The sequence below is a fragment of the Galeopterus variegatus genome, unplaced genomic scaffold (assembly GCF_000696425.1).
Source record: "Galeopterus variegatus unplaced genomic scaffold, G_variegatus-3.0.2 Scaffold3284, whole genome shotgun sequence".
Lineage (NCBI taxonomy): Eukaryota > Metazoa > Chordata > Mammalia > Dermoptera > Cynocephalidae > Galeopterus > Galeopterus variegatus.
In genome coordinates, this window is record NW_007729395.1 from 6,998 (window position 1) to 20,842 (window position 13,845).

Consider the following 13,845-nt stretch of genomic DNA (forward strand, 5'->3'; position numbering starts at 1 on the left):
CAGTATCGCCTGGCCCGCCGGCGCATCATTGAGTTCCAGGCCCGCTGCCGCGCCTACCTGGTGCGCAAGGCCTTCCGCCACCGCCTCTGGGCTGTGCTCACCGTGCAGGCCTATGCCCGGGGCATGATCGCCCGCAGGCTGCACCGGCGCCTCAGGGCCGAGGTAAGGGGGAAGCGAGTCCAAGCACCAAGGCTCTGAGCCCTGACAGTGTGTCCTCTGAGGTTGTGTTCCACCCCAGGCGGTGGGATCACCCCCAGGTGCTGGCCGGGGAAGCTGAGGCCTATGCAGGGGACCAGAGGCTCTGAGAAATGCATAAAACTAGGACCAGACCCTCATATCTATCCTCCCATCCAAGGACAGGGCTGGGACCCCCCGTCACTCTTGTGAATTCTTGGGAGGCCAAGGCAAACCTGGTTTGGATTTGGGATCAGTGGTGCCTCCAACCCATTGTGTAACCTGGAGAATTTCTCCATTGCCTCAGTTTCCCTATCTGCCAAATTATCTAGCAGAGTTGCCCCCAGTCCCAGAGCTGGGGCGGGGTGGGGGTGGGTAGAGCTGACCGGAAGCACTGTGAGAAGAGCTGCACCTGTTTCGGTGCCCACCCACTGCCTTCCATCAGTACCTGCGGCGCCTCGAGGCTGAGAAAATGCGGCTGGCAGAGGAGGAGAAGCTCCGGAAGGAGATGAGCGCCAAGAAGGCCAAGGAGGAGGCTGAACGCAAGCATCAGGTGAGCTGGGAAGCTCCCAGCGCCTCCTGCGTCCACCCCTGGTTCAGCAGCTCTCCCCCACCGCTGGCGCCCATCGCCTGTCCACGCAGCCTGCCCGCCTTCCTTCAGAAAGTGTCCCTCACTGGACACTCGGCACACGCTGACTGAGCTCCCATGGGGTGCCCGGTCCTATCAGGCAAGAGGGCAGAGGCCCATGGCTCGGGAGGAAGAGGGCTCATCCCCCAGCACTGCCTTTTCTGGCTGGGAGGCAGCGCCCGGGGAAAAAAGAGCCCGAGCTGGGTGAGCACGTGGGAAGCCGCACTGCCTGCTGTGGGAGCCACCAGCACGTGTGGCTGCTGACCACTTGAAGTGTGGCTCGTCCAAATAGCACAGTGCTGTGGGTGTGACATACACACAAGATTTTGAAAAGACTTAGTGGGAAAGAAAAAATATATAATATCTCAGTATTATCTTTATAATATTGATTATGTGTTAAGATAATATTTGGGGGAAACTATTAAATAAAATATATTATTAAAATTAATTCCACCTATTTATTTTTACTTTTAAAAATAAATACGTGACTCACCAATTTCTCTCTGGCAGTGCTGGCCTAGAGCCTCAACCCAAAGACTATGGGCTTTCTGGGCTGGCGTGGTCCCCTGGGCAGGCTGCCGGGAGGAGGTGGTCCCCCACCGAGCACTGGAGGGCAGGCTGGATCACTGTCTGGGCCTGCTGAAAGGCCTCCCCGTGGCCCAGAGGGGCTGGGTGTCTGTCCTCCATGGACTGTGAGGGCTGGGCTGAGCATGGCCAAGATGGGAAAGTCAGAGGCTGTGTTCTTGCTGGTGGTCAGGAGGGCCCTGGGAGAGGTTGGGACTGAGGCCCGGCTGCTGCAGGGGCTCTCTCAGGCTCCCCAGGCAGAGCTCTTTCCCTGAGGCCATGAACCCAGTGCTGACACTGTCTCCTTTGCATCACCCCAACGTCCCAGGAGCGCCTGGCACAGCTGGCTCGGGAAGATGCTGAGCGGGAGCTGAAGGAAAAGGAGGAGGCTCGGCGGAAGAAGTTGCTGCTGGAGCAGGCAGAGCGGGCCCGCCATGAGCCTGTCAGCCACTCGGACATGGTGGACAAGATGTTTGGCTTCCTGGGGACTTCAGGTGGCCTGCCAGGCCAGGAGGGCCAGGCGCCTAGTGGCTTTGAGGTACCAGGCTGAGGACAGGGCTTCAGAGGTCCTGTAGTTGGTCTGGGGAGCCTAGGCACCCCTGCGTGACGGTTCTCCTGCCTCTTGTGCCCCTTTGCACAGAGCCCACCTGGCCCCTCTGAGCAGAGGGGAGCAGTGATGAACTGGGTTGGGGCACAGGTCCCAGGCCCTGTCCAGCCCCAGCTGCCATGTGCCCTCAGGCCAGCTACTGTCTGTCCCTTTCCAGAGCCATTCTCAAACTTTTATCCATTCATCTGTCGAGGACCTCCCACACAGTCCCAGGCCCTGTCCAGCCCCAGCTGCCATGTGACCTCAGGCCAGCCACTGTCCCTTTCCAGAGCCATTCTCAAACTTTTATCCATTCATCTGTCGAGGACCTCCCACACACCAGGGTCTGTTTGGGTAGCTCTTCCTGGAGGAAGAGCTAGCCCTGCAGGGTCAGGTTGGGGGACAGTAGCCCAGCCCTGAGCCTGCCCCCAAGCCCTCCCACCCAGTTTGTCCTTCAGGACCTGGAGCGAGGGCGGAGGGAAATGGTGGAGGAAGACCTGGATGCAGCCTTGCCCCTGCCCGACGAGGACGAGGAGGACCTCTCCGAGTATAAATTTGCCAAGTTCGCTGCCACCTACTTCCAGGGCACAACCACACACTCCTACACTCGGCGGCCACTCAAACAGCCGCTGCTCTACCATGAGGACGAGGGGGACCAGCTGGTAAGGCCTGCCTGTGCTGGGTCACTGCTGGCTGGGGCTGTGGGTCCGCCCCAGGTGGACGCAGTGGGTGCTGAGGGTGGTGGGTCCCTGATGGGCAGGGACCAGGTCTATAGGCTTCAGCCCAGTGCTCAGCCTGGAGCCAGACCACGCAGATAGGTGTTTCTCCAGCCCTCCCCACAAGCCACCAGGTTATCTTGGCGGCTTTTGCAATGTCCTACGTGATGGATCTCTGACATGAGTGCTGTGCCCCCAGGCGGCCCTGGCTGTCTGGATCACCATCCTCCGGTTCATGGGGGACCTCCCTGAGCCCAAGTACCACACGGCCATGAGTGATGGCAGCGAGAAGATCCCTGTGATGACCAAGATTTATGAGACCCTGGGCAAGAAGACATACAAGAGGGAGCTGCAGGCCCTGCAGGGCGAGGGCGAGGTAGGGCCCAATCTCCCTCTGGCCAATGTCCCTCCCAGGTCAGTGGGAAGGGATGCCTGGCATCCCCAGTCTCGGGATCTTCAGCAGAAAGAGCTTCCTATAGCTAGTCGCTGTCTCACCACCCCCTAGACCCCGCCTTCTTCCACCTGTTTGTGGCAACAAATGTGTGACAGTTTTGTAAAGTGTAAAGTGCCAACTGTACCTGAGGGGAGCCACGTGGCAGAGCAGACAGCGGCTTTGCAGCCAGAGCCAGCTCCCGTATTGACTTATTGCAAGGCCTTGGGCAGGTCACTACACTTCCCATCTGCCAGGTGGCTGGTGGGGAGTGTGGGAGCAGGAGTTAGGGGGTCGTAAGCTGGAGTAGACCTCTTAAGCATTAATATGGAGGTGAGATGGCCCCGGGCATAGCCCCACTGTCAAGCAGTCTTGTCATTGCTTTCTGCCCAGTCACTTGACCCTGATCCCTGCTGGTTCCCCAGGCCCAGCTCCCCGAGGGGCAGAAGAAGAGCAGCGTGAGGCACAAGCTGGTGCACTTGACCCTGAAGAAGAAGTCCAAACTCACAGAGGAGGTGAGAGCAGAGCCCGGGTCTGGCAGCCCACAGGTGGCTGCCTTAGTGGCCCAGGCCAGGGCATGGCTGAGCTGAGGACACAGGTGCAGGAGCGCAATGGATAGTCCGTCCTCTGGGGTCCTGGCTGGCCAGGGGCAGGATGATGTGGGGGGCGATGGGGCAGACAGGAGTGCATGAAGAGGAGGTGAACTCAAGCCGAGGTCAGGGAAGGCCTCCCAGAGGAGGGAGCCGAGAGCCAGGGAGGGTCAGAGTGGAGGATTGTGAGAGGGAGGACTTTTCCTGCCAGGGGATGGACCTGTGGTGACTGGTCCAAAGACCTTTCAGATGCAGGAACTTTTCTGTGAAAAGAGTGTTCACGGAGCTCCAACACCATTAGTGTGTATGAATTCATTCATTCAGTCACTTCCCTTTTCTAAGCATTGCTCCAGGATTGTCCAGGCTTATGGGCGCAGTGTCAGACAGTCACAGCTCAGGGGACTGGCTCCCCACACCCCCACATTTGCACACACCAGTCCCTCTGCCTGAAATTCCCCCTTCCCCTTCTCTGCCTGGGGCTCTCCTCCTCCAGGAAGTGTCTCCTGACCCTCTGCTGCAGAGTCAGGGGTTCCAAAAATCCAGTCCTGCAGCCTTGTGGCCTCAGATTTGAATCCCAGCCTGTTGCTTGGTGACCGAGGAGCCCTGGGAAGAAAATGCCTGCTCCATGGGGTCCTGGGGTGTGGGAGATGGCGGCTGAGGTTCTCAGTGAGCTATGGACCTTCCATGCTTCTCCCTGTCTGCACACTCCTGCGACCTGCCTCTCACTCACTCTGTGTCTTCTGGGCAGAGCTTGGGGCTGGTGCTGAGGACTGTGGGGGACCAGAGAAGAGAAACATCTTGTGAGAGCCAGTCTGAGGCTGGTCACATTGGGGCCAGAGGCATTGGTGACAGGGTGATGGTGACCAGGTGGTTGGAACCTGGGGTATACTCTGGGTGCCAGCATGGGGGGGGGCACACTGGAGAGAGGGGGATGCTGCTGGAGAGCCAGAGGAGAAGGTCTCTGTCCTCGCTGAAAGGGCTTCCCAGGGCAGGGGTGGGGCGCAGGGTGTCAAGAAGGCTGCAGAGGAGCCTTATCCCCAGAAATGGGTGGCACCAGGCCAGTACTCCCCAGCTGTGTGGGCCAGTTATTGGCCCAATGTCTGGCCTGCTTAGGGCAGGGGTAGTGACAGTGGTGGGGGTTAGTGGCAGGGAACCCAGCTCTTCTGGCCCTAACCAGGATTCTGCTCTCCAGGGAGAGGGCAGACTCAGGCACTGGTGCCCCAGGCTAGCAGAGGCAATGCCTCTAACTTCACCTACCCTGGTCAAGCCAGTCCCATCCCTCTGGCCCAGGTGACCAAGAGGCTGCATGACGGGGAGTCCACGGTGCAGGGCAACAGCATGCTGGAGGACCGGCCTACCTCCAACCTGGAGAAGCTGCACTTCATCATTGGCAATGGCATCCTGCGGCCGGCACTCCGGTCAGTGCCTGAGGGGCACAGGCACAGGGAGGGCTGCTGGATGGCCGGGGTGGGGGCATCCTGAATTTCCAGGGTGGGGCCTGAAGGGCTTTTGGTAGCTGAGTTGGGGCTCCATCACGTTAGCAACAGATTAAGCCAAATAGGCATGGGTTTGGCTCTGCTGCTAGCTAGCTGTATGGCCCTGGTCTCGCTGAGTCTCTGCTTCCTGGTCTGTAAAGGAGGAACAATAACAGTGGGAAGATAGAACTGTGAGAAGCGTGTAACACAGGCCTGGGACACGGGAGGCACTCAATAAACGGTAGCTCTGATGATCATTAACCGACATGCACTTCCTGCTTTAACCTCGTCGCTGCCAGCTCCCCTGCAGTGCACCACCCCAGGCCCAGGGTCAGGGTTACTGTGGGCAGCATGTCTGGGAATCCTGCAAGTGCCTCCTTCCTGCCCAGGCCCCGGAGAGGACTTTACCCAAGTCCTGGGGTGTTGGGGAGGAGACGGGAAGATCCAGAAGTCACCAGGAGCAAATAAAGAGTCACCCTGCTGGGTCAGAGGAGGGCTAGGACCTCTCTAAGAACCATATCTGCACAGCACAGGTCGGTTAGGAGAGCTGATCCCATGGACTTGTGTATGCCACTAGGAGGACAGCAGGATGGGCGGGGCATGAGCCAGCCCCGTTTTCCTGATGGGAAAACTGAGGTCTAGAGTGGAGAAGAGATTTGCCCAGGGGTCACTCGGCTTCCCAGACCCCCTGCCTCCCAGCCAGACCTCCTTTAGTTGCCCTTGAAGCTGGTCCTTACCTCACTGGAGATGGCCACACCACCCAGGGCCACCCACCCCCAGGAGGAAAAGGTACCTGCCCGAGGTGTGTCTAAGGGGCAGGAATCCACCTCCCAGTGATGTCACCATCATGCCTAAAGTTGACCCTTCCAGAGAATGCAGCACTGGGAGCCCTGGACCAAGAGTCAGAAAGCCCCGTGGTGACTCCCTGAGGGACCATGGCTGATCATTCCCTTGTCTCGGCCTCGGTCTCCCTGTCTGCAAAGTGAATGGGGTCAGGTCAGAGACCCCCAGCTGCAGGTGATAACATTTTCACTGGTCTGTGGCAAAATGGGAAAAATAATAATATTTCTAAAGCTAAATTTGTTTTATTTAAAGGATCGCTCTTTGTTCTAAGATTTTGCCCTTTCGACTTTCTGGATATTTTAAATTACCTTTGTTTTATGACAGTTGGGAAAGCGGACATGTTGTTTGTGTGTGTTTTGAATATTCTTATTTTGTTATGACAAAAAGTTGGCAACTTCCAGAATTTACTTTGAAATTATTGGTCATGAACTCTCTCAAGCGGGAGCCACTGGATGAGGACATCCCCTCCCCTCCCGCCGGCTCAGCCCTGCGCTGAGGGAGGAGGAGCAGCGGGCGCCCCCTGGTGGTCACCGCGTCGCTGTGGGTCCTGCCTTGGCTGCTGTTTATAGCACCGGGTTCAGGGAAGGGAAGAGACATTCCTAAGAACAACAATCTCAGCTAGCATTTATTGAGGGCTTACTGTGCTAGGTGCTTCTATAAGGCTTAGCTCATTTTTCTTTACAGCAATCCTGTAAGGATCCCTTTAAAATGAAAACCAAAAAAATTACCTTCATTGCTTTCATCTCATTACAGACATAATACATAGTCACTTAAATATTCAAACATTACAGAAACCTTTCAAGAGACAAAGTCCCTACTCATACCACCCCAGGGATACCTCCAGATGTTTTTCCTGTTTCTGCTCAACTAGTTGCCATTGGTAGAAATTAGTGGGAATTGTACCTGCAGCTGACTACTATGGACTGGGGTCAGAGAGTTGAACTCACTTGCCGTGGCCACAGGTGACACAGCTGGTCAGAGACACAGAGGCAGGGCCTATGCTTCCTATCAGTGTGGTCACCAGGAGCTGTGGCTGCTGTGCCCAGAGCAAGATACATACCATACTCTGGATAGTGGGGCCCTGGCCGTGGAATCTGGATTGGAGTTAGGAACGTGCTTCATGCCTGATGATTCTGTCTCCAAAGCAAGACCCTTTTCAATGGCTCCCCAGGGCCTAGGGCTCAGCCTTTCCCCCAGCCCCAGCCTGCCTCCTCCTGGGTGGTCTTGGGCAAGTGGAGAGGATGGCTGTGTTGTGAGGGCGTGGGGCCTGGGATGTTCCTCTGAGGCGATCCTCTCTTCCTTGTTCCTCCACCTGCCCAGGGATGAGATCTACTGCCAGATCAGCAAGCAGCTCACCCACAACCCATCCAAGAGCAGCTATGCCCGGGGCTGGATCCTCGTGTCTCTCTGCGTGGGCTGCTTTGCCCCTTCTGAGAAGTTCGTGAAGGTAGGGAAGGTGCCTGGCCTCCTGGAGTGGGAAGGGGAGCTGGGCCCCATCTTGGCATTGATGGGAGAGAGCCTGGTAGTGAGGCCTGCCCAGTCTCTCCTCGCAGGCCTGGCCACCTCCTGCCAGCCCCGTCTTCCTGGCACCCCTCCTCCCAGGCAGCTCTATTCTCCCCTCAGCCCCATTTTACTTGTGAGGCGCTGAGGCTGACAAGAGCATGTGCTGTGTCCTCTGCACACCTGTCTCGTGGCAGGTGCTTCAGTTCATCTTGGTGCCAGGCCCTAGGCACCGGGAACACAAGGGTGGAGCTGGTCTTGGCAGGACCAACCTGACTGGTCGGTACTGTGAAGTGGGTGGTGGGGTCTAGACTGGGCCCTGGAGGAGGAGGAGCAGTTAAGCTGGCTGAGAGGGGGAGATGGCATGTGAGGTGAGAATAGGCGGAGCCAATCGTGGTGGCTTTGCACCAAGCTACGGTAGGTACGCGGACTTGGCCCGAGGGCAGTGGGAGCCATGGAAAGCAGAGGAAGAGCATGTGGGTGCAGGGACTTGGGGCTGCTCTAACGGTCCAGGAGGGGCAGGCCTGGAGAGGTTGGGGTGGGGCTGCCTCACCACGTCCCCCGTTGGCAGTACCTGCGGAACTTCATCCATGGGGGACCGCCTGGCTATGCCCCATACTGTGAGGAGCGCCTGAGGAGGACCTTCGTCAATGGGACGCGGACACAACCACCCAGCTGGCTGGAGCTGCAGGTGTGGCCCTGGCCCCATCCAGGGCGTGTGTGTGTGCGTGTGTGTGTGTGTCCATGCACACACACATGCATGTGTTTCCAATGCACTCTGGTGTCCCAGAAATGCTACCCGCTTTGGTGTGTCCGTGCACACACACATGCATGTGTTTCCAATGCACTCTGGTGTCCCAGAAATGCTACCCGCTTTGAGATTCTGTGGTTTCTCAAGCACCCATCTCAAGTTCTGGAATCCCAAACCCATCAGAACAGGAAGTCTTCAAAGGGTGATTGACCCCCCTTTGCTGGCTTTATGGTCAGAGTGACTTTCAAGGGGGAGTCCCTCTACATCTCAGTGGCTTCACCTGCAACATGGTGATAATGATGCCCACTGCGCAGTCTTGTGATGGTTGTGGAAGTGAGGGCAAGAGCCTGGTCCGTGTTGGTGCCCGACCTCCCAGGCCCTAGGTCCTATTGGGGTGGGGCACACAGCGGGGCTTTCTGGGTACCTGTGATGGGGACAGGCAGTGTCCTGGTGGAATGTGGGGGGTCTGGGGCTCAGACAGCAGGGAGCCGGGATCCATAGGGAGTGAGCTGGCCTGAAGTGAAGGGACCCCACAAACCCTGTTGGGTCATTTCCAGGCCACCAAGTCCAAGAAGCCCATCATGTTGCCTGTGACATTCATGGACGGGACCACCAAGACCCTGCTGACAGACTCAGCGACCACAGCCAAGGAGCTCTGCAACGCGCTGGCTGACAAGATCTCACTCAAGGACCGCTTTGGGTTCTCCCTCTACATTGCCCTGTTTGATAAGGTATGGCCACCCCAAGCGCCTCCTCAGGTACTTCTCTGGGGGCATCAGGCTGCCATCCCACTGCTGCTACCTATTGGGTCAGGTGACCTTGCGCAGGTTTCCTTGGTGAGCCGGTGGTAACCTGACTCTGCCTGACTCCTTAGGATTGTGGAGAGCTCTTAGGTACCTAAGGAAAAGTCCAACAGTGTGATGTAGATTGAAACCCATGGCTCCCTACAGTCATATGTGGCACATGCTGCCACTTGGCTCCCTGAAATCCGGCTTTCTCATGTGCAAATGGGAATATAACTCTTCATCAGGTTGCGGTGGTGGGCGATGGAGAAACTACTCCACACATGGCAGCTCTTTTCCACTCATTCTTCACCAGTCGGAGCAGGAGCCTCCCCCAGCTCACATCTGGGACTGGAGCTGTCCCCTCTGAGTTGCGCTACACACCCAGCAACATCACTCACAGCACAGGGGCCGCCCACCCAGCGGGTCCAGGGACAAAGCCATGTTGTTGGACACAGTTTGCCTGGATTTTTCTCACCTACTGATACCCCTTGTGTTTTCAGTGTTTCAGTTTGTCCAACAGTTTCACAAGAGGTTTCCACCAGAAAATGGGAACTTCCACGTAATTGCTGAAAATTGAGGCTAGAAAGACAATCATTGGGCATGCCGGCTCAGAGCCCATGGCTGGGATACAGGGGTCCCATTCAGTCCTTGAGTGAGATCTGCTACATAGGGGACTTAGGGCATGTCCCTGCCTCTCTCTAAGCCTTGGTTCTCCATCTGCCAAGAACAGTGGCACAGCTGATGGTCCTTGTAGTCCGCCCTGACTCCGTGCCTGCCCTCCCTCCCACTGAGCCCCGTCTGTGCCCACAGGTGTCGTCCCTGGGCAGCGGTAGTGACCATGTCATGGACGCCATCTCCCAGTGTGAGCAGTATGCCAAGGAGCAGGGTGCCCAGGAGCGCAATGCCCCATGGAGGCTCTTCTTCCGCAAAGAGGTCTTTACGCCTTGGCACAGCCCCTCGGAAGACAATGTGGCCACCAACCTCATCTACCAGCAGGTGGTGCGAGGAGTCAAATTTGGGGAGTACAGGTGTGAGAAGGTGAGTGAGATGAATGTTCTGCTGAACTGTGAGCTTGCTTGGCCCACAACCATCTGTTTTCCAAATTCGGGCTGAGTGTTACCACCATGACCCACCACTAGCTAATGCTGAGCCTGATTGTGGTTGGGCATTCCCCAGGCTCCTCCTGGATTGAACACTACCTACCTCATGGGAGTCGTGAGGATGAGGGAAAATTCCAGAAGCAAGGGCTTTGAAGAATATCCTGAATTCTGCTGGTGGAAGGCGTCCCTGAGCTGCTGCAGTGATTGGGCATGGTGCAGAGAACGTGTGCAGGACTTGCTGTATTGTTCTGAGTTCGTCTAGTAAACTCTGCTCTAAAGGAGAAAGACATTCATTCATTTAGACCAGAGTTTGCAAGTCCTTCAAGAGCAATGTGGTTGTTTTGGTTTTGATAATGGTGATGGTGGTTTTGATCAAACGTATGGTTCTGTGGTGATTGTGATGGAGGGATGAGCACGGAGATGATGGAAATGAAGAGGATGGTGGTTGTTGGTGGTGATGGTGGTGGTAGTGATGGTGTGATTGGTAGTAATGACAGTGTTGTTGCTGTTGGTAATGATGGTGGTGTTAGTGATGACGGTGGTGGCGGTGGTGGTGGTGGTATTTATTGTTGGTGTTGGTGGTGCTGGTGCTCGTGTTGTTGAAGGTGGTGATAATGTTGGTAGTGACGATGGCATTGTTGGTGATGATGGTGTTGGTGATAATGACAGTGTTGGTGGTGGCAATGGTGTTGGTTGTGGTATTGGAAATGGTTGTGGTGATGATCATGGTGGTATTGGCGGTGGTAAGCTAATATTCAGACAGAATGCATTCATACAGCCATATCAATTGATAAAATTCTGAAATACTTCAAATTAGTTGGAAAATAGCTGCTGCCTTCAAGGCCCCCAAGAGCCTTTCTTCATTGCTCCAGGGCTCCAGCCCTGGGTAGGTATCACCGGGGCTACTATGCACCAGTCCCAGCAGAGAAGGGGCAAATGCCCAGCACCCACCCAGCTCTCTGAAGCCTCTGCAGTAGCCTCTGGTTGTTAAACACTTTGACTGGCCGTCGGATGCTCAGTGTTGATGATGGAGGCAGTAACGGTGACACACGCCCCTCACTCTGTCCATCTCCAGCAGTCCCCAGGTCTCCCATTCTCCAGGGCAGGCGCTTCCTCCTCTCTTCTTTGTCCATCCCAGTCGCTGTTTCACAGGGCTGAACGTGTAGTGACTGACCCATTACTGAGGGGTTGGCGGGTCTCTTTGGGTCAGTTTGTGTGCCCCTGGGCAGAGCCAGCTCTGTGCTGGTGTTAAAGGAACCAGGAGAAGGCGAGGCTGTGGCTCTGCCCTTAGGTAGCTCCTGGTTCCACTGAGCAGACAGGAGTTCGGTGGTGAATCAGTGAGAACACAGGGTCTCAAAGGCCAGGGCCCAAGACCCACAGGAGGCAGGGTGGGAGGAGCCTGGGCCACAGGCACCAGCGAGGTCTCCTTCCCACCTAGGAGGATGACCTGGCTGAGCTGGCCTCCCAGCAGTACTTTGTGGACTATGGCTCCGAGATGATCCTGGAGCGACTCCTCAACCTCGTGCCCACCTACATCCCTGACCGCGAGATCACGCCCCTGAAGACGCTGGAGAAATGGGCCCAGCTGGCCATTGCTGCCCACAAGAAGGTAGGAGGGCTGGGAGGGGTCTTGGAGGAGGGGCGAGGACCTGAGCAATCAATGAGGTCCTTGCTGGATCAGACCCAGTCCTGTGGCCTCATGAGGGAAACTGCGGAGCCATAGGTGTTGGGGTTTTCCTGGCCTGGCCTTGCACCAGCTGCTTACCAGTGCTACAGCTTCCCAAGAGTGGGGGTGGATGCTGGAAGGAGCTTCTAGGAAGTGCACCTCCTTTTCCCTAAAAGAATTCCAGCCCAAATTCCTGCCTGGGGAGCTTGAGGTGCAGCCCCATCCACTCCCCTTGCTCGGAGCCCCAGGCCATAACCAGCCGGGAGTAGTTCCCTCCCAAGTAAGGAGCCTGCCCAAGTATTCCAGCCCAAATTCCTGCCTGGGGAGCTTGAGGTGCAGCCCCATCCGCTCCCCTTGCTTGGAGCCCCAGGCCATAACCAGCCGGGAGTAGTTCCCTCCCAAGTAAGGAGCCTGCCCAAGTAAGGGGTCTCTCACCTCTCCTAGTTGGCTCCCCATAATGATTAGGATCCACCCTAAAGACCTCATTTTATTTCAATTATCTCTTTAAAGGCCCTATCTCCAAATACGTTACATTCTGAGTTACTGGGGGTTAGAACTTGAACACATGAATGGGTGAGGGGGAGGCGCACAATTTAGTTCATCACAGAGAATTATTTTCAACACATTTTATTTTGAAACAATTTCATACTTACACAGAAGTTGCAAGTTTAAAAAACTATCACCGCTGTGTACACTTCACCCGGATCCACCAGCTGCCAGCCACATTTGCTGTGTGGTCTCCTCTCTGCATACACACCCCTTGTCATTTTCTCGGAACCATTTGAGACCAGGCTGGCCACACCTTGCCCAGTCTCCCGCACGCTCACCGCTCTGGGAGGCGCTGCTTCTAGGCCCTCTCTGCGACGGGAATGGGCCGTGTGTGCTGGTACACACGTCTGTCTCTATCCACATCTGTGTGGATATACTGTAAAAACCACAAGTTCTTCCTGACCCTCCAGTTCCACCTCAACACCACAGAATTCTCATGGGGGCTTGGGGAGGATTTTTAGAGAAAGGAACTGCTGGTGCTTCTGTTTCCTGCCAGCAGCACCCCATGTCCCAGCTGCTACTGCTGCTCGCCCAACCTCCAGGCTCCAATCCCGCCTCCACACTCTGGTCTTCTTAGCTCCCAGGTCCACCTGGCCAGTCTCTGTCACTGCGGGTCAGCCCACAGTGTGGTGGCCCTGGCACCTCCCTTCCCCCTGTCTGCCACTCACAGCACATGCCTCTGAGACCCAGGTCCTTGGGCCTCCCACCTGCGCTGGCTGGGACCTGTAGCTTTCCTGCCTCTGCTGAACGGGAGCTCCCTGGGCGAGGCACCCATGCTGTCTCTGACTTTGTGCCACCCGGACCTGCATGGAGATGGCACCCCACACATATTCACTGATGTTGGTTGAAAAGGAGAAAGATGGGGCAACGGGGGTGGCCATGGGCTGATGGGAACAGGGAAAGGCAACAAAGCACAGGAAGGTTCAGTGGCCCTGGGCCACCCCTGGCTGGAGGGCGGGGACACCTCCCTCCTCTGATGTCCAGACAGAGCTTGTACATTGTCCTTTGTTCCTCTCTGTCTCCTCCAGGGGATTTATGCCCAGAGGCGAACTGATGCCCAGAAGGTCAAAGAGGATGTGGTCAATTACGCCCGCTTCAAGTGGCCATTGCTCTTCTCCAGGTTTTACGAAGCCTACAAATTCTCAGGTACCCTGCCCCCTGGTCTCCCAGCCCCTTGCTCTACAGCCCTCCCATGGCAGAGCGGGCAGCCAGTCTCCCCAGTCAGTCAAACTCCTGCCTGTGGGGCTGCTTGTTCTTTTCCGGTCAACGTCCCTGAGTGGGTCCTGCCTCCCCACAGTCTGGTAGTGACTCCATGGCACATAGCAGGAGCTCAGTGGTGCACTGGATTGAACAATTGAACGAGGGCTGGAATCATGAAAGCACTTCCTGTGTATAGAAGAGGGTGGCCCAGAGTGCAGGCGGCCGGCTCTGCTGGGCTGCCTCTACTAAGCCGAAAGTCGCTGTGGCCAACGCCAACCCATGCAGGCC

At 56.5% G+C, this 13,845-nt stretch overlaps 1 protein-coding gene across 1 annotated transcript in view; it reads left to right on the forward strand.

Annotated features, from left to right (window-relative positions):
* Window positions 1–13,845, forward strand: part of LOC103600264 (unconventional myosin-VIIa) — a gene marked incomplete at its 5' end in the record, with an annotated part of 38,667 nt that overhangs the window by 5,830 nt on the left and 18,992 nt on the right. The window contains 13 exons of the mRNA XM_008584504.1: window positions 1–162; window positions 620–727; window positions 1,695–1,904; window positions 2,411–2,614; window positions 2,868–3,044; window positions 3,524–3,613; window positions 4,979–5,106; window positions 7,327–7,453; window positions 8,078–8,197; window positions 8,815–8,988; window positions 9,853–10,080; window positions 11,581–11,751; window positions 13,386–13,503. The exon at window positions 1–162 is cut by the window's left edge and continues 6 nt beyond it. Coding sequence (XP_008582726.1) covers window positions 1–162; window positions 620–727; window positions 1,695–1,904; window positions 2,411–2,614; window positions 2,868–3,044; window positions 3,524–3,613; window positions 4,979–5,106; window positions 7,327–7,453; window positions 8,078–8,197; window positions 8,815–8,988; window positions 9,853–10,080; window positions 11,581–11,751; window positions 13,386–13,503 — 2,017 coding nt within the window. The remainder of the gene's footprint in view (window positions 163–619; window positions 728–1,694; window positions 1,905–2,410; window positions 2,615–2,867; window positions 3,045–3,523; window positions 3,614–4,978; window positions 5,107–7,326; window positions 7,454–8,077; window positions 8,198–8,814; window positions 8,989–9,852; window positions 10,081–11,580; window positions 11,752–13,385; window positions 13,504–13,845) is intronic.